This window comes from Dreissena polymorpha, chromosome 6 (assembly GCF_020536995.1).
Source record: "Dreissena polymorpha isolate Duluth1 chromosome 6, UMN_Dpol_1.0, whole genome shotgun sequence".
Classification (NCBI taxonomy): Eukaryota; Metazoa; Mollusca; class Bivalvia; order Myida; family Dreissenidae; genus Dreissena; species Dreissena polymorpha.
In genome coordinates, this window is record NC_068360.1 from 13,782,704 (window position 1) to 13,805,177 (window position 22,474).

At 34.0% G+C, this 22,474-nt stretch overlaps 2 protein-coding genes and 1 long non-coding RNA gene across 4 annotated transcripts in view; all 3 read right to left on the reverse strand.

Moving 5' to 3' along the window:
- Positions 1 to 2,791: 2,791 nt before the first annotated feature.
- Positions 2,792 to 4,973, reverse strand: LOC127834315 (uncharacterized; the record flags this gene model as incomplete). The annotated part of the gene is made up of 2 exons (XM_052360058.1): positions 2,792 to 4,565; positions 4,883 to 4,973. Coding segments are annotated over 2 exons (255 nt in total), but the record flags the coding sequence as incomplete, so codon positions are not given.
- Positions 4,974 to 7,852: 2,879 nt separating this feature from the next.
- LOC127834092 (uncharacterized) lies at positions 7,853 to 10,928 on the reverse strand. Of its 2 annotated transcripts, none has more exons than XR_008027805.1 (3): positions 10,911 to 10,928; positions 9,416 to 9,524; positions 7,853 to 7,880 (listed from the first exon to the last, which is right to left on the reverse strand). It is a non-coding gene; the product is annotated as an uncharacterized LOC127834092 (long non-coding RNA). The 2 variants fall into 2 exon arrangements; XR_008027804.1 differs by lacking the exon at positions 10,911 to 10,928 and adding an exon at positions 10,889 to 10,906.
- A 1,797-nt stretch (positions 10,929 to 12,725) lies between these two features.
- Positions 12,726 to 22,474, reverse strand: part of LOC127834091 (GRIP and coiled-coil domain-containing protein 2-like) — a 43,738-nt gene continuing 33,989 nt past the window's right edge. The window contains exons 19-25 of the mRNA XM_052359693.1: positions 18,001 to 18,123; positions 17,567 to 17,669; positions 17,206 to 17,313; positions 16,354 to 16,465; positions 14,487 to 14,525; positions 13,285 to 13,360; positions 12,726 to 12,759 (exon numbers count right to left, since the gene is read on the reverse strand). Of these exons, the coding sequence (XP_052215653.1) occupies positions 14,518 to 14,525; positions 16,354 to 16,465; positions 17,206 to 17,313; positions 17,567 to 17,669; positions 18,001 to 18,123 (454 nt within the window). The 3' untranslated portion in view covers positions 12,726 to 12,759; positions 13,285 to 13,360; positions 14,487 to 14,517. The remainder of the gene's footprint in view (positions 12,760 to 13,284; positions 13,361 to 14,486; positions 14,526 to 16,353; positions 16,466 to 17,205; positions 17,314 to 17,566; positions 17,670 to 18,000; positions 18,124 to 22,474) is intronic.

Consider the following 22,474-nt stretch of genomic DNA (forward strand, 5'->3'; position numbering starts at 1 on the left):
GACTAATCTAGATATAGCATACACTTGGCACGGAGACTAATCTAGATATAGCATACACTTGGCACGGAGACTAATCTAGATATAGCATACACTTGGCACGGAGACTAATCTAGATATAGCATACACTTGGCACGGAGACTAATCTAGATATAGCATACACTTGGCACGGAGACTAATCTAGATATAGCATACACTTGGCACGGAGACTCTTCTAACGCAACTATTTTCAAACTTGAATACCTTAAATGATGAAATTGAATATTTTTTTTATAAAATCGCGTTTCACCATTTCCACGTGAAGCCATATACATGTATACCCCACATGCTAAAGCATCCGATCGTCACGGATGGATGATTTAATCGTGAGAATGTTCAGAAAGTAGTCAAATGATCACATGCACAATTTTGAATCATAAGCTTACCTTATAACTGAGATATTCAAGTTTAAAAAATGTTGGGTCAGAAAAGTCTTCAATTGTTGTTTTTTTTGCAATAGGATTGAGACACTTGATTAACAATACGCAATCTAGGATCTGAATTTCTTTTCGTGTTGTTTATCAAGTTATTTAACAACGATATCATAATGTTAGCATTTGCGAGTATTTAATTATAATTGCATTTTAGACAAATAAATCTTTATTATTAGTTTTATTTTATTACAAGTTTTATATAACTACAAAGAAAATCCTTTTACGTGGAATGGTTATAAATTTGATTTAAAAACTTAACTTGTATCATACACCCGACCTATTCATATGTGCTTAAATTTCAATTCGTAATTTAATAAAGTGTAAGCCCCGGCCAAGTTTGGTTAAATCTTGTATGCTAATAAACTAATGGGTTTCGATATATTAAAGTTTTGAAACCTTCTGTAGGTAGTAAATTTTCAATAAGCCCGCAGTTTATGGATTTCGTTTTAACTTAATACAATTCGCAAATATTGGACTTAAATATGTCACGTTCAAACCTGATTTATTTTCACAATTTATTAACTTATATCACTGTATTTGAGCACCTTAAATTCGATCCGTGTTTCTGATAGCTTTACCTATCCACGTCATGAACTCTATACCAGTTTTTTTTAAATACCGTTCTTTTTAAAGTATTGACATGAAAGATTAATGTATGAAAACGTATATATGAAATGTTAATTTAATTATTCGGCTCGTAAAAGGTATGTTTAATTTTCAATAGGAACCATATATTTTTGGGATCTGTTCTGTTTGTATTTGAATATTAATGAACAAAATTTACAATTAAATTGGATTTGTGTATTGATCGTATAAATATCCTATACAAGCATAGGGACTCGTTTAGCTAAATTAGGCTTGAAAATAATTATAATTGTATACGTTTTAAAATCCACACAGTTAAATATAACATTAACTAAAGTTTCATCTTACAAATTTAAATTCTGAAATGACATATTCAGTTCTTTGAACAAATTTAAATATAAAAAAACGAAACTGAAAAAAATCTATTCACATTGTTCATGCATTATTTTAAATGAAAAGCGATCAAACCATATTGCGAAATTGAAGGCAAGATTGGTGATATCGATAAAACCCAGATTTAAGTTACAATAAATCATTTACGTTGTGCATTACTTAACGCCTTCGGTTACATTTGGCGCGAAACAAAACTAAACTAAACCCCCAAAACTCATCACACAAACCAACACGTTTTATCTTGTCTAAAAAAACTTGTGAGCGTCGAAGGTCCGAGCGTAATGCTTAAAGTCTGTTTATTGTCCGACCGTGTTCACTTTGTATTTCGTTTCCATGGGTGATCCTCGGTCCCAATATTGACTTTCAAATGTTTGGCAGTAATAACCTGAAGTAGCATTTAAGTGTATTAATAGTCAGTTTGTACGAAGTTTCCTTCAGACATAAACACAATGTGAATGCAACCATTACAGTATTGACAGATCATGCAACAGAGTCCCTAAGAGGACTGATTTCTTTAAGCGACATATCGACTGTTAATTCAGTATTATATTACAAAAATGTCATACAATTATATATCAAATACATGACTCGTTTGATAAAATTTTGTCTTTTATAATTATAATTAATTGTCCTAGACGACGCTTTACGTGGGTGCTTGAAAATCAGCAGTAGAAGTAACATAGTAACATGCATGATAAATACACGAAGAACATCTTTACGCATGCGCGTTGCTGATTTTTCAGGAACCTAGTGTAGTAAACTTTTAATTGAAGTAAGGCCGGCTCTTCGGTTAGCGAATAGGTTGGTTCACGCGCGACCCGAGTTCAATCCCCAATCCCGGAATCAAGCGAGTTTGGTTGGTGGTCACAATAACAGATAGGTGGGGGTTACCCCCGGTACTCCGGTCCATCCCCCACAATACAAGACCACATACAATTTCAAAAAACAACAACAACAATTTAATACCGGTAGCTGGAAATTGCGGCTTGAATTCAAAATTCGTCCCAGCGTTCGTGAGTCAAGTAAGTTAGGTATGAGTGCTGGCACACACTCCGGGTACACACATAATGTAACCTCAGGGGCGGAAGGACCTAATAAATTTCGAAGAACACTCAAAGAAGCAGTCATTTAGTTGTGCAGGCTTGAGTTCGAGTTCTACGTAAGGCATATACAACAAATGTTTTGATTAATATATATATATTTTAATATATATATATATAATATATATATATATATTGTAATATATATATATCTTGCTCAAAATGTAGTCAAATGACCATAGGTACAATTTTTAAATCAAAATTTTAACTCATAACTGAGATATTTAAGTTTGAAAAGTGTCGAGTTAGAAATGTTCAAGTGTTTGCCCGACACACTATTTAGTATATATTAGAGCACACATGTGCATTACCGACATTAGATTAGCTTATACTGTAGAAGTGCATATATGTATGTCGGACACAGTCGTTAGATGGTCATCGCAGAGAACTTCAGATAGGCGTGTTGTTTGTCAGACAGGCAAGGGATATTTGTCAGAGATAGCAGTTCACACACATATAATAGTTGAAAAGACATATAAGAGATGTTTGTCAGACATAATAGTTCACAAGACACGTCAGAGATGTTTCTCAGACATGATAGTTACAAGATACGTCAGAGATGTTTGTAAGACATAATAGTTACAAAACAGGTCAGAGATGTTTGTAAGACATAATAGTTCACAAGACACGTCAGAGATGTCTGTAAGACATAATAGTTCACAAGACACGTCAGAGATGTTTCTCAGACATGATAGTTACAAGATACGTCAGAGATGTTTGTAAGACATAATAGTTCACAAGACACGTCAGAGATGTCTGTAAGACATGATAGTTACAAAACAGGTCAGACATGTTTGTAAGACATGATAGTTACAAGACACGTCAGAAATATTTCTCAGACATGATAGTTGACAAGACACGTCAGGTATGTTTCTCAGACATGAAAGTTTACAAGACGCGTCAGATATGTTTTTCAGACATGATAGTTCACACAAAACATCAGATGTTTGTCAGACATGATAGTTCACAAGACAGGTCAGAGATGTTTGTCAGACATGATAGTTCCCAAGACAAGTCATAGATGTTTGTCAGGCATGATAGTTCATAAAACATGTCATAGATGTTTGTTAGACATGATAGTTCCCAAGACATGTCATAGATGTTTGTCAGACATGATAGTTCACAAAACACATCATAAATGTTTGTCAGACATGACAGTTCACAAGACACGTCAGCGATGTTTGTCAGACAGGATAGTTCCCATGACACATAAGAGAAATTTGTCACATATAACAGTTCACAAGACACATAAGAGATGTTTGTCAGATATAATAGTTCACAAGACACATAAGAGATATTTGTCAGATATAATAGTTTACAAGACACGTAAGAGATGTTTGTCAGATATAATAGTTCACAAGACAAGTCAGAGATGTTTGTCAGATATAATAGTTCACAAGACACGTCAGAGATGTTTTTCAGACATAATAGTTCACACGACACGTCAGAGATATTTGTCAGATATAATAGTTCACAAGACACGTATGAGATGTTTGTCAGATATAATAGTTCACAAGACACATGAGAGATATTTGTCAGATATAATAGTTGAACAGACATGTAAGAGATGTTTGTCAGATATAATAGTTCACAAGACAAGTCAGAGATGTTTGTCAAATATAATAGTTCACAAGACACGTCAGAGATGTTTTTTCAGACATAATAGTTCACACGACACGTCAGAGATATTTGTCAGATATAATAGTTCACAAGACACGTATGAGATGTTTGTCAGATATAATAGTTCACATGACACGTAAGAGATGTTTGTCAGATATAATAGTTGACAAGACACGTAAGAGATGTTTGTCAGATATAATAGTTCACAAGACATGTAAGAGGATATTTGTCAGTTATAATAGTTCACAAGACACATCAGAGATGTTTGTCAGACATAATAGTTCACAAGACACGTCAGATATGTTTGTCAGACATGATAGTTCACAAGACACGTCAGAGATGTTTGTCAGACATGATAGTTCACAAGACACGTAAGAGATATTGTCAGACATGATTGTTCACAAGACACATAAGAGATATTTGTCAGAAATGATAGTTCACAAGACAGGTCAGAGATGTTTGTCAGACATGATAGTTCACAAGAAACGTCAGAGATGTTTTTCAGACATTATTGATTACAAGAAACTTCACAGATGTTTGTAAGACATGAAAGTTCACAAGACGCATCAGATATGTTTGTCAGACATAATAGTTCACAAGACACGTAAGAGATGTTTGTCAGACATAATAGTTCACAAGACACGTAAGAGATGTTTGTCAGACTTAATAGTTCACAAGACATGTCAGAGATGTCTGTCAGATGTAATAATTCACAAGACACGGAAGAGATATTTGTCCGACATGATAGTTCACAAGACAAGTCAGAGATGTTTGTCTGACATGATAGTTCACAAGAAACGTCATAGATGTTTTTCAGACATTATAGACTACAAGAAACTTCACAGATGTTTGTAAGACATGAAAGTTCACAAGACACATCAGAGATGTTTGTCAGACATAATAGTTCACAAGACACGTCAGACATAATAATTAAGACAAATAGGAAGGCCTTATGTATGATATCATTGTAGAACTTGTATGTGTAAAATGTAGAAGTGTTTGTTAGATAATACTATTATGAATCAAAGTCGTCAAAATTATTGAAACATGGACAAAAATAACAAAGTTTTTTAAAAAGATTTTTATTACTTCCCATTTGTAGACCGATAACAATAATAACAGAATCAAACAAAACAACAATGAATTATTTTTCAGATTTGAACTTGGAAATCCATGCAAATCTGCAGACGTTCTTTTTTCTAATCAATAAAACATTAATCTTATGAACACGTTTGAATGAAATACGTTTTCTTTTTCAACATGTGCACAGGTATCATCATCACAATGACATATAGCTCTCAAAACAATATCACACATTCGAAATCTTAAAAAAGGTTCAATGATGAGAAATATAATAATTGAACACTTAAGATGCTAGCAAAAAAGTATCACTATGGTGTTAAAATGAAACAACCCTCCATAAATGAATTCTAATCTAAAATGTCATTTATCATCATAGCTACAAAATAAGTATAATACATATATTACCCACATCTTCAACCCAATGTACATACATAAACATGTATAGATTAGCTTGTATTAAATAACATGAAAATGCAAAACATAATAAGTTAACATATAATAACCAAATGCATCACAATATACGCATAGAACATCATAACTGGGATCGCAAGGTTCTCTATTTTACAGTATTAAGTACAAATAAGTATTATCTATTAATGTTAGAGCAACTTATGAAAGTTTAAGCAATTTTCAAAGCACTTTGTGCAAAAAATCTTAAGCAGATTTTTCTATTTGACTAGTTCATGCATTTAAGAAAACATAAATTTTAAGAAAAACTAGGCTTACAAATATCTCAAGTGCTAAAATAAATATTGACTACTCAATCAGAAACACTAAGTATAACAGAGCATATGAAAATATACTTGCAAAAGGGGTAATAACTCTGTAAATATTAATTAGTTATGGTCTTAATTGAAAAATTAGTTATGGGCCTTTCATCTGCACTTTAAACAACCCAGTTTACGCAATCTAGAGCCATTTTAGCATTTTGATAGATTTTCTGGAGGTGCAATAACACACATCTAAGCAATTTTAGCCAATTGCTGGAATTTTTAAGAACAAGAAAATGCCCTTTTGAATGTAGCTGCGTGGCATTTAATGCCAAAATGCAGGAAAAATTTACCATGTTATATCATGCATTTTTCTAGATACACAACTTTCTTATAACAAAACATTACATTTTCATAACCATTATTTCAACTAATTATAATTTGATTTGATTATTTTTTATATTTACAAGTTTGAAACACTAGGTGATCCTTAACTTTCTGTACACTTCAACCTTTTAATATAAGTATATCATTGTGAGACTTAAATCACAACTTAAATCCAAGAAAGTTTTATAAATAAATATAAAAGTTTTATATTTATTTATATAACTTTTTAGGATTTAAGTTGCCATCACATAATGATATATATTAAATGGTAGAAGTACAGTTCTAAACTGTACATAAATTAACATAATTATACATATAATATGATTCTATCACATAACCATATCAACAGGCACGGCAGTATATTAGATAATTATATACAACAATAATTAATAAAATAACAATAATTGCAGTTGTCTTCAACATGCTTTCATTGAGTTTTATTAGCAAGAAAATAATAATTAACAAACTTGATGAAATTTTTCTTAAATAATATTTGCAACAACATTAATAAAAATCTTTTAATATTATTTATAATAATAGCAAACAACTCTGACGTGTGTTCATCAAATATTAAATATTTTTTTCATGGAGGAAAGCAGATTTCTACTTATTATTAAAAACTCATATAACAAACATCAGAAATAACCAGAAACTGGTTTTGAATTTCTTTAAGCCAAATACATTTTCATCTCTCTTAACAACCTAGCTACATTCTTTCATTTTTAGTTTTTCACATACATATTAACAATTATGCAAACAAATTCCGATTGTCAAATGTATGATACTATCAATTATGCCTAAATCCTAACTTGATCTTCCTTTTGTTAAAAAAATTGATAGTTTTCACTTTTATAACATTGATATTTTACATTTTCACATAGTTGATAACTAACACTTTCACAAAGTCATATAGTACAAGTTCACCTGGTAAATATTTTACACTTTTACATGTTGATCTTTTAACTTTAACACAGTTGATAGTTTGCACTTACATGTTGATATTTAACACTTTCCCATAGTTGATAGATTGCGCTTAAACATAGTTGATATTTAATACTTTAATTTGTTTCATATTTTACACTTTCACCTAGTTGATATTTCACACTTTCAAATTCCTACTATTTCACACTTTCACATACCTACTATCTCACACACCTACTATTTTACACTTTCACATAAGTGATATTTTACTCTTTCACATAAGTGATATTTTACACTTTCACATAAGTGATATTTTACACTTTCACATAAGTGATATTTTACACTTTCACATAAGTGATATTTTACACTTTCACATAAGTGATATTTTACTCTTTCACATAAGTGATATTTTACACTTTCACATAAGTGATATTTTACACTTTCACATAGGTGATATTTTACACTTTTCCATACCTTCAATTTTACACAGCTTACATTTTACACTTTCCCAGTTGCCATTTTATCATGCTAACATGCCTATGTAAGTCCAGACCAGCGATGCAGGTACGAACCCCAGCCCTGTGGCTGTGGGACTTCCCCAGTGCCATCTCCTAAAAATATACAGTAAAACAATGAAAATATTCAGCTTACAATAAACAATCAGTAAAAAAACTAGACCTTGTCACCATAGTAAACAAGAGCACCGCATAATGGGTGCCACGCTCGGCTGCGAAAGCTTGTCAGATTTTTTTTTTTTTACGAAGTCACAGTGACCTTTCCTTTGACCTAGTGACCTAAAAATGGGTGTGGTGGTAGAGCTCATCAAGGTGCATCTACATATGACGTTTCAAAGTTGTAAGTGGAAGCACTTTGATTTTAGAGCCACTGTTAAGGTTTTGGCACGACGCCAGCGGACGACACGACACGAAGAGCTGGCTATGACAATACTTCGGGTCTTCTCCGAAAACAGCCTCCCTAAAAAGATAATCCCTGTATGTCTTTATATGTAAAAAGTTGATACTGTAAAGAATTTGTAACCAATGGGAGTAGCAAGTTTTGGACACATGGGTACTGTTTTAAAACATGATCATTTTACATTATTAAACAGTAAATATTACACAGTGATTTCAGAGAAAACTGATTTTTACAATTACTTCGATATACATGCATGAGAATTGTGAAATCATAAGACCCCCAAAGTGTTGCCATTTTTGACTACAAGGGCATGATTGAAACATACTTTGTTGAGGACTACGATTGCATGTTTCATGTCTTCTATTTAACCTGTGGTTACAGAGAAAAATATTTTGAGAGTTATTGTAGAAGAAAAGGCAATATAAGCCTTGGGACCCCAGGGCTAATCCTGCTTCTACGTTGCCCAGTTTTGACCCTGGGGCCACAATTAGAATACACTTTGTTGAGGTCCAGTTTTGACCCTGGGGCCACCATTAGAATACACTTTGTTGAGGTCCATTTCTCAATATTACAAACCAAATATTAAATCTTAGGGCCAAGCAGAACATATAAAGCTTGAAAAAGAGGCATAACTTTTGTATTTTTAACATCTGCATATTCATAATTTAGACCGACAGATTGACATTGAAACATCAATTTTTGCTTCATTAGAGCTGAAATGATAGTAGGCAAGTAAGTCTCTTGAAAACGAAAATCAAGTTAAGGCCGAAAGTGTTGCCCCTGATTAGCCTGGGCGGACTGCACTGGCCAATCTGGGATGACACTTAACATGGGCGGACTGCACTGGCCAATCTGGGATGACACTTAACATTGGCGGACTGCACTGGCAAATCTGGGATGACACTTAACATGGGCGGACTGCACTGGCCAATCTGGGATGACACTTAACATGGGCGGACTGCACTGGCCAATCTGGGATGACACTTAACATGGGCGGACTGCACTGGCCAATCTGGGATGACACTTAACATGGGCGGACTGCACTGGCCAATCTGGGATGACACTTAACATGAGCGGACTGCACTGGCCAGTCTGGGATGACACTTAACATGGGCAGACTGCACTGGCCAATCTGGGATGACTGGGCAGACTGCACTGGCCAATCTGGGATGACACTTAACACAAATGTATTAAGCCCAGTTTTCCCAGAGTGAGCCACAAATGTTCTTACCCTGGGCTATTTGCGTAAGGGTATGTTTCTCCTCTGGACTTAGTTTCAGCATCTTGGTCAGAACCGGAATTAACTGGTTTCTCTCATCCCCAACTTTCAAGCACAAAAACTGGAGAAAAAAACACCAAACAATACAATTGTTAACAGGAACATGAAACTTTGAGATGTTTCAATTGATATAAATAAGGCCCTTTTTTCAATACTGTGAATCTAGGAACTTGTATAGCAAGCCTGTATAACAGCATGCTAGTTATTTTTTTGTTAGGAAAGTAAAATATCATTATTATGATTATTTTGATTTAAGAATCAATCTTTTTCTTTTTTCGTTACCTTTAACAGTATGTTTTGTTACATTTTACAATATGTGTTGTAACCTTACACAGAATTTGTTTGCTTCTTTTAACAGTATGCTTTTATTTTGTTAACTTTAAATGCACCTTCTGTTACCTTTATCAGAATTTTTTGTTATCTTAAATACATGTAGTTTGTTATGTTTCCACCAACAATTTGTTTTGTTACCTTAAACAGTATGTTTTGTAACCTTTAATCGAATGTTTTCCAACCTATAACAGAATGTTTTGTTACCTTTAACAATATGCTATGTTACCTTTTCGGTATGTTTTGTTACCTCTTACAATTTTCTGCTAAGAAGAAAAGTGAAAAAGGCTATATGGTATCAGCATAAAACCAGAACAGCCTGCAAGTAACTCGCAGTATGTTCACGTTTTATTCTATAACTACTCATTAGTATCAAGGGTGTGAAATATGAACATATGAATCTAGTGAGAAATGTCTTTAATTAAATCAGAGTTTATAAGGGACTAAAAACACGTCAAAGTTCATATTTGAGTGGTAAAGAGTTAACAGTATGGTATGTAACCTTTAACAGCATTTTCTGTTTTCTTTAACAGTACGTTTTGCTTTCTTAAATAGTATGTTCTGTTACCTTTAAAAGAATGTTTTGTTAATATTAACAGTTATGTTTTGCTACTTTTAACACATTGTTTTGTTAACTTTAGAGATATTGTTTGTTACCTTTTACATTATGTTCTGTGACCTTTAGCAGCATGTTTTGTAACCTTTTGGAATGGTCTGATACCTTTAGCAGTAAGTTTTGTTAACCTTAGAGGTATGTTTTGATACCTTTAACAGTATGTTCTGTTTCCTTTAGCAGCATCTTCTGTTACCTTCAACAATATGTTCTTTTACCTTAAGCAGTATGTTTTGTTACCTTTAACAGTATGTTTTGTTACCTTTAACAGTATGTTTTGTTACCTTTAGCAGTATGTTTTGTTACCTTTAACAGTATGTTTTGTTACCTTTAGCAGTATGTTTTGTTACCTTTAGCAGTATGTTTTGTTACCTTTAGCAGTATGTTTTGTTACCTTTAGCAGTATGTTTTGTTACCTTTAGCAGTATGTTTCGTTACCTTTAGCAGTATTTTTTGTTACCTTTAGCAGTATGTTTTGTTACCTTTAGCAGTATGTTTTTTTACCTTTAGCAGTATGTTTTTTTACCTTTAGCAGTATGTTTTGTTACCTTTAGCAGTATGTTTTGTTACCTTTAGCAGTATGTTTTGTTACCTTTAGCAGTATGTTTTGTTACCTTTAGCAGTATGTTTTTCAGGTACTCAAGGTTCTGAGTTTCCTCCGCTCTTTCCACGTTTCTCTCGAGTCGTCTGATCTCATCCTTCAGTATCTTGGCCTGCTCCGTCAGACGCATCACGTGGGCCTCGCTTTCGTTCATCACCTGAAATAACAACAGTTGATTAAAAAACCAGAGTTTTGCAACTTTCGTTCATCATCTGAATTTACCACAGCTGATTTTAAAACCAGAGTTTGACCCCAGGTCACTGAAATTTCATTTCAATATTCATTGGAAGTTTCAGATGGAAATATTATTAGGATCTTGATTGGCAGTTTTCAGAGTCCATTAAATAAATACTGTGTGATAAGGACACAATTTTTTTTTAAAATAAATCATGGACCATTACTGTGCAGTCCCAATGGGAATTAGGTTTAACATGAAATCTGGCAAAAATATATTCTTTCTAAACAGTTTAAAATTCTTTGGGACTGATCTTACAAAACAACTCCAGAAGTGAATTTTAGACAATTCAAGAGCATTATCTAAAACCATTCCTAAAGCGCTTGGACTCATTATTGGTCTTGACCTATATATAATGACTACAAATACCGTAATTACTCTATATTTTCGGACACTAAAAAATATTATTTTTTTTTCGTGTCCGAAAACTTAGATACAAAAAATATTCACAAAATTCAGGTGTCCGAAAACTTAGAGTCGAAAATTGAAGTGTCCAAAAATAGCGTCAATTGTATCAACGAATACCGGTAATAGCATGCGCTTGTAAAATACCATGCCGTATAGTATAAATTAGTTATATATGTTTGCAATGCATTTTAAATAATTTTAAATGCTTAATTTATTTGACAGAAAGTTTCTGAAAGGTTGTACTTTGACCAACGAGTTCAAAGAGGAGCAAGTGATGTACCGATAATCGCTAGTATGAACCTGTAATTAACGCAATAAAAAAGCAATATATGAATTCTTTGTTTGTTCATTTCCGATAGTTGTTGTCTAACACCTTCCATCACACTTTGAAGCGTTTAGTATTTGTCACAGTTATTTTACTGAGAAGGTGTAGTACCATTGCGGTTGATAATTGAACTGTTAATTGGCACTACCCCTGGTAATTGTCACAAGGCTTATGCTATCGGGTGAAACAATTGCTTAATACCGGTTTACAAGGTTATTTCCACAATAATGCAAATGTAATGGTCCGTTGCCTTCAGGCATGCAGCTGCCATGTTTTATGATGTTAATCTGGTTGTAAAACCCCATGATCGAATTGTCATCAGATATCGAAAACAGGACCGACATTTGGTAAAATAGCGATGGTAAATATACTGTCCGAAAACTTAGAGACATAAATAATGGTCGAAAACTCGTGTGTCCGAAAATTTAGAGTCACGAAAAATAATTATTTTTGCTAAAAAAAGGGGTGTCCGAAAACCTAGAGTGTCCGAAAACATAGAGTTATTACGATATGAAGGTTGTTGATAATGGATGAAAATTGTTTCTTGAGAAGTGAAAAGGAAAGAGGTAAAAAAATAGACCAACTGAAATAAAACATATTAAGCCAGTAAATTTTGATGATGGCATAAGAATTGGTTCAGCTTAATGGGGAACAACTCTGTGCTCAAGGGAGATAATTTTGCATTCAAAGGGGGACAATACCTCAGTGAGGTGCTCGTTTTTCTTCTGTTCCTTTGTGAGTCGTTCTTGCAGCGCGTCAACATCAACATGGGAACTTGCTAGACCTGAACATGGACAAATTAAGAAACAATATGAGCCGGGCTTTGTGAAAAGGGGGTTTAATGCATGTGCGTAAATGTTGTCCTAGTTAGCTTGTGCAGTTCGCACAGGCTAATCTGATACATCACTTTACGAACATGCATTAAACCCCCTTTTCACAGAGCATGGCCCATATTAAATATTTATGTTTTCAGGGTTGGTCGTGGTTGTGGGAGGTGGTAATCACCAATGAACGAGACACATACGCTAGGGCCTGATAATGTAAATCAGTAGATAACTTGACTGTTGATCTGTGGACCATGAGTGTGAATATGAGTGTGAATACTATGCTTTTTATGACCATAAATGTTGACTCGCATTTAAATTGGCTTATAAATGCAATATTTTCGTAACACTGAAAATACATCACATCAAAATACACAAAACCTTTCCTGAAAACCTTAAATTATAAAACGAAAAACAAGATAAAATATAACTTAAGTCTATACAATTAATTACCATCAATATGATAACAGCTGCAGATAACTTACTCATGTTATCCTCTAAATCCTGGGATAAAAGTTTATCAAGGGGAAGCAACCCTGGTGCAGGGCGAAATACAGTCCCCTGAAACAGAGAATATATGAATTTATGAGTACTTTTGATAGACTTTGCAGGTTTTAGGCAGAGGCAGCAGAACTTTTTTGTCATGATTTAATTAATAATTCATGGGAATAGAGTAAAATAGTTAGCTCTTTTGTACAAATAATTATTACTTTTAATTAATTTTTATTTTACTAACAAATATGTATCGTTTCGTAAATTTCTTCCATAAAGATGGAATCTACATGAAAGTCTATACATGTACAACTTTTATCTATGCCAATTTTAGTCAGATTTGTGTCAAATTTTTCTGCATCAAGTAAAGATTATGGAGTGATGTTTAACATTAAAATAGGGAAAACATTTTTTCCACTCGGGTTATTGGTCTATTACAACATACAAAATGGCTAAAAAAAGGCCTGTTCCTTAATTACGGAAATAACTCGTTGCACATATTTAGATCTATACGGAGTTTGACTTGTAAATTTCCCTCTAAAAATTATCTCAAATGCAGTTGACAGCAAAAAGCAGAGCAAAGAAGGTATTAAAAGCATATTTCATTATTTTGTATTACCTACATCGGCAAACAGAATGTAGGCAGTCATAATCAGCCTAAATTCAAATGTATACATGAAGCTTTGAATTGCAATTACAGCCATTCAAGACTAATGTTCATACTTACATAAGCCACATTCTAGGAATCTGGGCTAAATGTGTCTTGTTCTGAGAAAACTGGGCTTAATGCATGTGCGTAAAGTGTCGTCCCAGATTAGCCTGTGCAGTCCGCACAGGCTAATCAGGGACGACACTTTCCGCTTAAATTAGATTTTCGGTAAAAAGGGACTTCCTTTAAACAGGAAAATACCATTTAAGCGGAAAGTGTTGTCTCTGATTAGCCTGTGCGGACTGCACAGGCTAATCTGGGACGACACTTTACGCACATGCATTATGACCAGCTTTCACAGAACAAGACACATATGCATGTGAGTTTAGTGTCATCCCACATTAGCCTGTGTAGTCCGCACAAATTATGTAGAGTATGGAAAAGTTACTTTAACTTGAAAGCAATCATTTTTCAAAATGAGCCTATGCGACAGAATATTGATGTAATTATTTCCAACCCCCTGCCATTGACTATAAGTCTTCTTACCCTATGGTGTAGAGGTTCTTGATCAACAATCTCAGAACCCTGTAAAATACCAAATACAAAAAACCATGTTACAAAATGCTATATGTGAAAAAGATAGAATGTCAGGTTCACTAAAAATATGACAAGTGTTCATTTAACCCTTTCCCATCAGAAGCAAAGTAAAATGGCTTTTGCAACCAGCATAAAACCAGAACAGCCTGCAAGTAACTTGCAGTCTATTCAGGCTTTATGCTGTTTGCTGTGCATCAGTATTTTGAGCTTGGAAATGAAGCCTTTCAAACTTGATTTTAGTAAAGATTTTTTTAATTTAATTTGGTTTTCTAAGAGACTACAAATGCATCAAAGTGTGTTAATAAGGGCTAAAAGGTTGAATGCATATTGAACCAAGTTGTATACATGACAAAAGTATTCAAGTGAATGGATCTTAAACAAAATTGTATTCATGGCAGAAAAAAAAAATCAGGTAAAAGTTTATATACATTGAAAGAAATGGGTAAATGATGAAAACTATATGATAACAGAAATTGAAACAAGTGTGAATAGACTGACATCATCAATTATAAGTGAAAGGAGACAGATAGATGTGCATACAGGTTAATACATACTTATTTCTCATGTAACATATGAGAGCTTCTTGAAAATCATGTAAACTGATCTGTTACAATTGTAAGCTTTTTTATATTAGCTTAAAGCTGAAGATAAAAGCAATCAAATGTAAAATTTATCCAAGTATATCTTCGTAACAACAAATGGCACAAGAGCTTTGCCACAACAATTGACTTATATCACAACACCGTTTTGTCAGATAGGTTCAAGGGCTAATAACTCCGGTATGCTTAGTCCACTGCGCATTACAAAGAGCCTTCTACATACGCACAATGATATATTTGAAGTTTTAATTTAAACGCTTGAGAAATGTGGACGGATTTCATTAACAAGAGTGCCAAACTGTCACAAGATATGCCCGTTCGAAGGTTTTGGACACCATGCTCAATGCTTGAAATGAAATGAAAAGTGACCTCAAGACCTAGTTATTGACCTGGCATGACCCATATTTGAACTTGACCTAGATATCATTTAGATGTAACATCTGACTAAATTTGGTGAAGATCAGATGAAAACTACTTCAGTTAGTGAGCGGACACCATGCTAAATGCTTGAAATGCACCATGTGACCTCGTGACCTCGTTATTGACTCGGCATGACCCATATTTGAACTTAACCTACATATCATCTAGACACAACTTCTGACCAAATTAGGTGAAGATCAGATGAAAACTACTTCAATTAGAGAGCGGACACCATGCTAAATGCTTGAAATGCACTAAGTAACCTCGTGACCTAGTTTTTGACCCGGCATGACCCATATTTGAACTTGACCTACATATCATCTAGACACAACTTCTGACTAAATTTGGTGAAGATCAGGTGAAAACTACTTCAATTAGAGAGCGGACACCATGCTTAATCCTTGAAATGCACTAAGTAACCCCGTGACCTAGTTTTTGACCCGGCATGACCCATATTCGAACTTAACCTAGATATTGTCTAGACACAACTTCTGACCAAGTATGGTGAAGATCGGATGAAAACTATTTGAATTAGAGAGCGGACACTGCCATGGACGCTGCCCGCTGCCCGCCCACTAAGGGTGAAACTATAATACGTCCCGTTTTAAAAAAACTGGCGTATAAAAAAAACATTTAAAGGGGAAAATCCTATTGACAGAAATAATCTTATCCCTCCCTGTTGAGGTATATGAATTAAATACAAAAACAGCTGATAGTTAAAAATAATGTATTACATTGATAAAATTCATACTAAAAATAAAAAAATTTAATCAAGCAAAGTAAAAGTTCAAGCGTACCTCTCCTTCCTGCCGCTCTATATGCCTGAAATCCTGAACAAACTCCAGGTGGGGTGGGGCTTGACGACCTTTCCTTCTCTGAAGGTCGTGGGGAACTAACGACCTTGGGTGTCTGAAGGAGTTATTTCCTATATTTGAGCCTCACTACGGTAAAACTGGGCTTAATGCATGTGTGTAAAGTGTCGTCCCAGATTAGCCTGTGCAGTCCTCACAGGCTAATCAAGGACAACACTTTACGCATAGACAAGATTGTTGTTTAAGATAAACGTATTTTAAAGGAAAATATTCAATAAAAGACTGCACAGGGTTATCTGGGATAACAATTTACACACATGCATTAAGGCCAATTTTTCCAGATATATATTGGATCTTGAAAACCATATTTCCTTAAACAGGTCAATGTCCCTGTCTGTAGTCAGAAAATAATTCAATGCAGGCTAAAAGGTTATCAGTTGTAATGAAAGAAAATGCTTTTTATTTCAATATAAAAGAAATTACCCGGTATGTTTTTTTCACTGAAAACTATTAAGATTGTAGAAAATACTGAAAATCCTGTTCATGGTCAAATGCACCTGGAGTAAATGGTACACATGTGTTACAAATGTAGTATACTTAGTTGATTTACCTCACAGGCTTCACAAACTAATTGAGTTTTTAGGAACTACATAATCAGTTATTACAACTCGTTATAATTTTACTGAATGAATTGTGTTTTTTCATTATTTTGGTCAGTACAATTTCTTTTAGAATTTCTGCAAAGTTAATGTTTGTAAGAAGGTGCGGATTCTTCAAGGCTATTTTTCAGTCAAGGAGTCATTGATTGAACCTGATTTTGGCACTTCTTTTACACACCTGAATGTCTCGTTGCAGACGGAGGTTTTCCCGCTCCAGTGAGTCAATCTGTATCTGCAGGGACTCCTGCATGCGGTGATGCTCGGAGAGTGACTCTCTTAATTGGTCCTGGGTACAAAAAGGTACGTGCCAGATAAACCACAGGAACAAAACGGATTTCCTTCTATATACTTTTTTTCCACAGGTTTATCATACATAATTCTTGAAGGAAGTCAATAAACATGTAAATATTTAAACAATTTGTATGAACAATCTTTACATAGGCAAAGAAAACATTAAAGTATTGTGCAAATGCTTTCCATAAATTGGGTCAAGGTTACCGTATTTTCCTAACAAATTTAAGTACCATTGCCATGGTTACCTTATATGAGAGTGCTAGGGCCTCTTTCTGTGCTGTCAGCTGCTTGATAGTCTGCAGGTACTCTGCGATAGCTTCTGATTTCTCCTTGGAAAAGTCTTCAAGACTGGTGGGAAAAGAAAATGTGAAAAGAATATGTCGAATTTCAATAATATAATGGGTCATGTCAGGTCATGGACAAAAGTGAACATTCTTTAAGCATTTTGTGGCATGCTGTAGAAGTATGTGAATAATTTTGAGGTGTACCTTGGGAAAATGCAAACAAATTTTAGGCATACTGTGGGACAACACAAACTAATTTGAATCGGCCATTGGAAAACATGAGCTAATTTGAGACACACATTTGAGAAAAGTACAAATTTACAATGGATGAAATTGTACCCTCTGTACTTGTTTAAGGCAGTTTATATATATTTGCATTAAAATAAAGATGTTACCGTTTCCTGTGTGCCTCTTCCCGAGTCTGGAGGTCCTGCAGGGTGGCGTTGTGGCGCCCGGTCAGACGGTCAAGGTCATCCTGTAGAACCTCATTCTCACGCTGGGCTTCCTCACACTTCACACTACGGGGAACAAGAAATATATACTGCATGTGTGATGTATCCTTACACTTCACACTGGGAGAACAAATAAATAGGCAAATCAAGGACCATTCACTGAAAGTTGATTTATTGTAAAAAACGATTTCATTTTATTTTTTTTATCAGAAATTCAGGAAGTTTTCTACAAAATATGCCTGAGCAATTAAGAAGACTTAATACACAAGCGGTAGGCCTGATTTCCCATGCGCAGCCTTTTTAGATGATTTGTGTCTTGTTATGAGAAAATTGGGCTTAATGCATGTGCGTAAAGTGTCATCCCAAATTTCATAAAGATTGGATGTAAACTGTGACCTCTATTGTCTACACAAGGTTTTTCTAATATTTGACCTATTGACCTAGTTTTTGACCCCAGGTGACCCAAATACAATCCCAACACAGATTTCATCAAGATAAACATTCTGATCAAATTTTATAAAGATTGAATGAAAACTATGACCTCTATTGTCTACACAAGGTTTTTCTATTATTTGACCTAGTGACCTAGTTTTTGACCCCAGATGACCAAAATACAATCCCAACCCAGATTTTATCAAGACAAACATTCTGACCAAATTTCATGAAGATTGGATGAAAACTGTGACCTCTATTGTCTACACAAGGTTTTTCTATTATTTGACCTAGTGACCTAGTTTTTGACCCAAGATGACCCAAACACAATCCCAACCCAGATTTCATCAAGATAAACATTCTGACCAAATTTCATAAAGACTGGATGAAAACTGTGACCTCTACTGTATACACAAACAAATACTACTAATGGGGCTATTTACCCTCGTGACTTCGGTTAGAAACCATTGCCCGAGCACACTGCTTAACATAAAACTCTGCGTAAAAAAGCCGAAAACAGCCATAATATTGTCAGCCTGATTTTACTGGGCTGTACCATTTATAATATTAAATACTTTGCAGTGTGGATGCGGTGCTTTGATAAAAATCTAGTAGTTTAAAAATAGCTTTACTTATAATAAAATTAGATGCGATATAAACGCAATACTCAACATAAACTTCATATTGTCTGAGCCTAACGCTGTTAAAAAGCGGCGTTTCTATTGGTTGAAAGGCTTATATAACGATGGAGCTGATTGGCCGAAATTTCTTATTAAAAATTACAAGTAGGTAAATCCGTTTTAAAATAGAAAAATTACACAGCGGACGACCTTGACATTGCACTTTAAAGAATGTAAACAATAAGAATTTCTATGCAGAAAATATATGAAATGAAAAAAAAGGATAATTACATCCAAAAAAACTTGAATTTTAATAAAATACATGAATTGTTTTATAGTAATAAATTACTATGTCGATGTTATATTGTTATTTTTCTTCTTCTTATTATTATTATTAAGATATTGTTATTGGATGTTTTAAAAGGAAAGAGAGAGAGAGAGAGAATAGCCCAATTTTTATCAGTAAAGATGGTGAAAACACATACTGTTGTATGTGTCATCATCATTACTAGACCCACTGTTCAGTATATACTGCAATGGGTTTGTTGGGAGTCTTTAGACTTTGTGATCTGTGTTTTTTAATGTTAAAATTAATATAGAATTACTTTAATTTTATGTTTCTATGAAAGAAAAGAAATACACGGAAGTGAAATATGTTGGAAATAAGCAAAAATTGTTAATATTTTAGGGTTTTACAGATCACAAAGTGGTTTAACATTGCCACTATGTATAAAATCTATGAATAAATGGGAATTTTTTGTTAGAGTTATATGTTATACAAAGAACTCTTAGCAATGGGAAGATATAAAGATTAATAAACATTAATTAATAGGAAAAAAGAGCTTTAATAGCTCTAATAAGAAAAGGGGGATTTGTATGTAGTAAACATGCAATTATATAAACAAAAAATTGTATTTGGTAATTGTAATTTAGTTTTAAATTATATTTTGTATTGTAATTGGTATGTTTTCGTAAATGTGGCACAATGTTGAACACTTGCAGACAGGGAATATAGCCGTAATGCTCCAACATGAGACCCTGTCTGTATGGAACCTCATGAGAATTGGGCTATGAAGAAGAGAAGACCCCCCAGAGTGGCGTTAAGACAATATTTAAAAGGGTTATTAGTAATAACCCTTGTAAAATAAGGGTAATGACTTAAGTGTCGCCAAACGGTCACCTTTATAGGGCCACATAAAAATTATAAGCAAAACAATGAACTTTACAGTTAAAAATGAGAAAGAACAGATACATTTATACATAAAAGTAGATTATTTACATTATGTACAGTACTATATGCATTTATTTATATAAAATACAAGTTGCCACCCTGGAGGGTTAAAAGAAGGAGAGATTTGGAAGTGTAGGCTGGTGTGGATGGGGAATAAACCAGCAGGGGCATTACCACTAGGTTGGACTAAGGGAGGTAATTGTGGAGGTGGAGTCTACGACGGTTGTTTCCCATGGACCAGAGGGAGTGCACGGTAGATGAAGAATAGTATGAATACAATTGAAGATAATTACATCAGTGTGATATAAAATTGGAAAAAAAGACCAATTAATACCTCAATGCAGGTAAAAACCCACAAAATGCTCTTATCCAACCAATATCATTTAAATATAGGGGGTAACAAGAGAGAAAAGAGTACAAAAGTGCCTTATCTGCTATATAGAATAGCAAACAAATTGTTGACAGTTTTTCTATTATTTGACCTAGTGACCTAGTTTTTGACCTCAGATGACCCAAATACAATCCCAACAAAGATTTCATCAAGACAAACATTCTGACCAAATTTCATGAAGATTGGATGAAAACTGTGACCTCTATTGTCTACACAATGTTTTTCTATTATTTGACCTAGTTTTTGACCTAGTGACCTAGTGTTTGACCTCAGATGACCCAAATACATTCCCAAGCCAGATTTCATCAAGATAAACATTCTGACCAAATTTCATAAAGATTGGATGAAAACTGCGACCTCTATTGTCTACACAAGGTTTTTCTATTATTTTACCTAGTTTTTGACCTAGTGACCTAGTTTTTGACCCCAGATGACCTAAATACAATCCCAACCCAGATTTCATCAAGATAAACATTCTGACCAAATTTCATAAAGATTGGATGAAAACTGTGACCTCTACTGTCTACACAAACAAATTGTTGACAGACGCACGCACACACGCACACACAACGGACGCCGGACATCACACAGTCACATAAGCTCACCATGTCACTTCTTGACAGGTGAGCTAAAAATGAAGAAAACAAGCAAATTCGTTGAATTGATATCCCCCGCCAAATAAATGTTGTTTATGGATGGGTGCTAATCCCTTGATAAATGGTATATTCCAAAACCATAATTGAAGTATAGGGTAATTGTTATAATGCATTGCAATTCTCCTCATTGATATCTATAAACTCATGAAGTTTCATGTTGAAATCTTGTGGCATATCTGAGATAGACCCCTGAAAAGTTACATCATACAAAAACAACAAAGGGCAATAACTTTTATGCAGAAAGTGTATAGTTATGGTTCTTGTGCAAGGTAATTCTCCTTATTGCTATCTATACACCCATGAAGTTTCATGTTAAAATCTTGTATTGTATCTGTGATATGGCCAAAAGTTACATGATATATAAAAGGGCAATAACCCTCATTTAAGTAAGCGTGAGGTTATGGTTCTTGTGCATGGCACATCTCCAAAATTGAAATTTATATCTAAACACCCATGAAGTTTAATTTCCATATCTTATATAGTTCTGAGATATAGCCCTGAAAAGTTTGTGACAAAGGACTGACAAAATGACAGACGGACAGATGAGCCTTTGCAGAAGGATAACAAAGTACTATAAAATAAATTGACACATTTTTTCTGTGGATTCTTTTAATTTTGTCGACATGAAATGTAATTGGGGATAGGTATGACCTAAAATTCATTGATTATTATTTATAATGTCTAATATACAACTTTTGACTAAAACATTTGTTGAACATATGATTTCATGGTTGAGTGGACAAACAAACATTCAAGAAAATTAATGCAGGAGGAATATTATTTGTATCACAATATTGCATTTTTATTCAGCGGAGGTTGCATCAAACGCAGGAATATACAATATTTTAGGCAATCATGCAACATAGGGTCGGACATATGAAATGCTTAAAGGGGCCTTTTCACAGATTTTGGCATTTTTTTAACTTATTCATTAAATGCTTTATATTGATAAATGTAAACATTGGATCATAAAAGCTCCAGTAAAAAATCAAGAAAAAAAATTAAAAAAGGAAAAGAACATTGCCCGGAGCAAGTTTCGAACCAGTGACCCCTGGAGTCCTGCCAGAGTCCTGAAGTAAAAACGCTT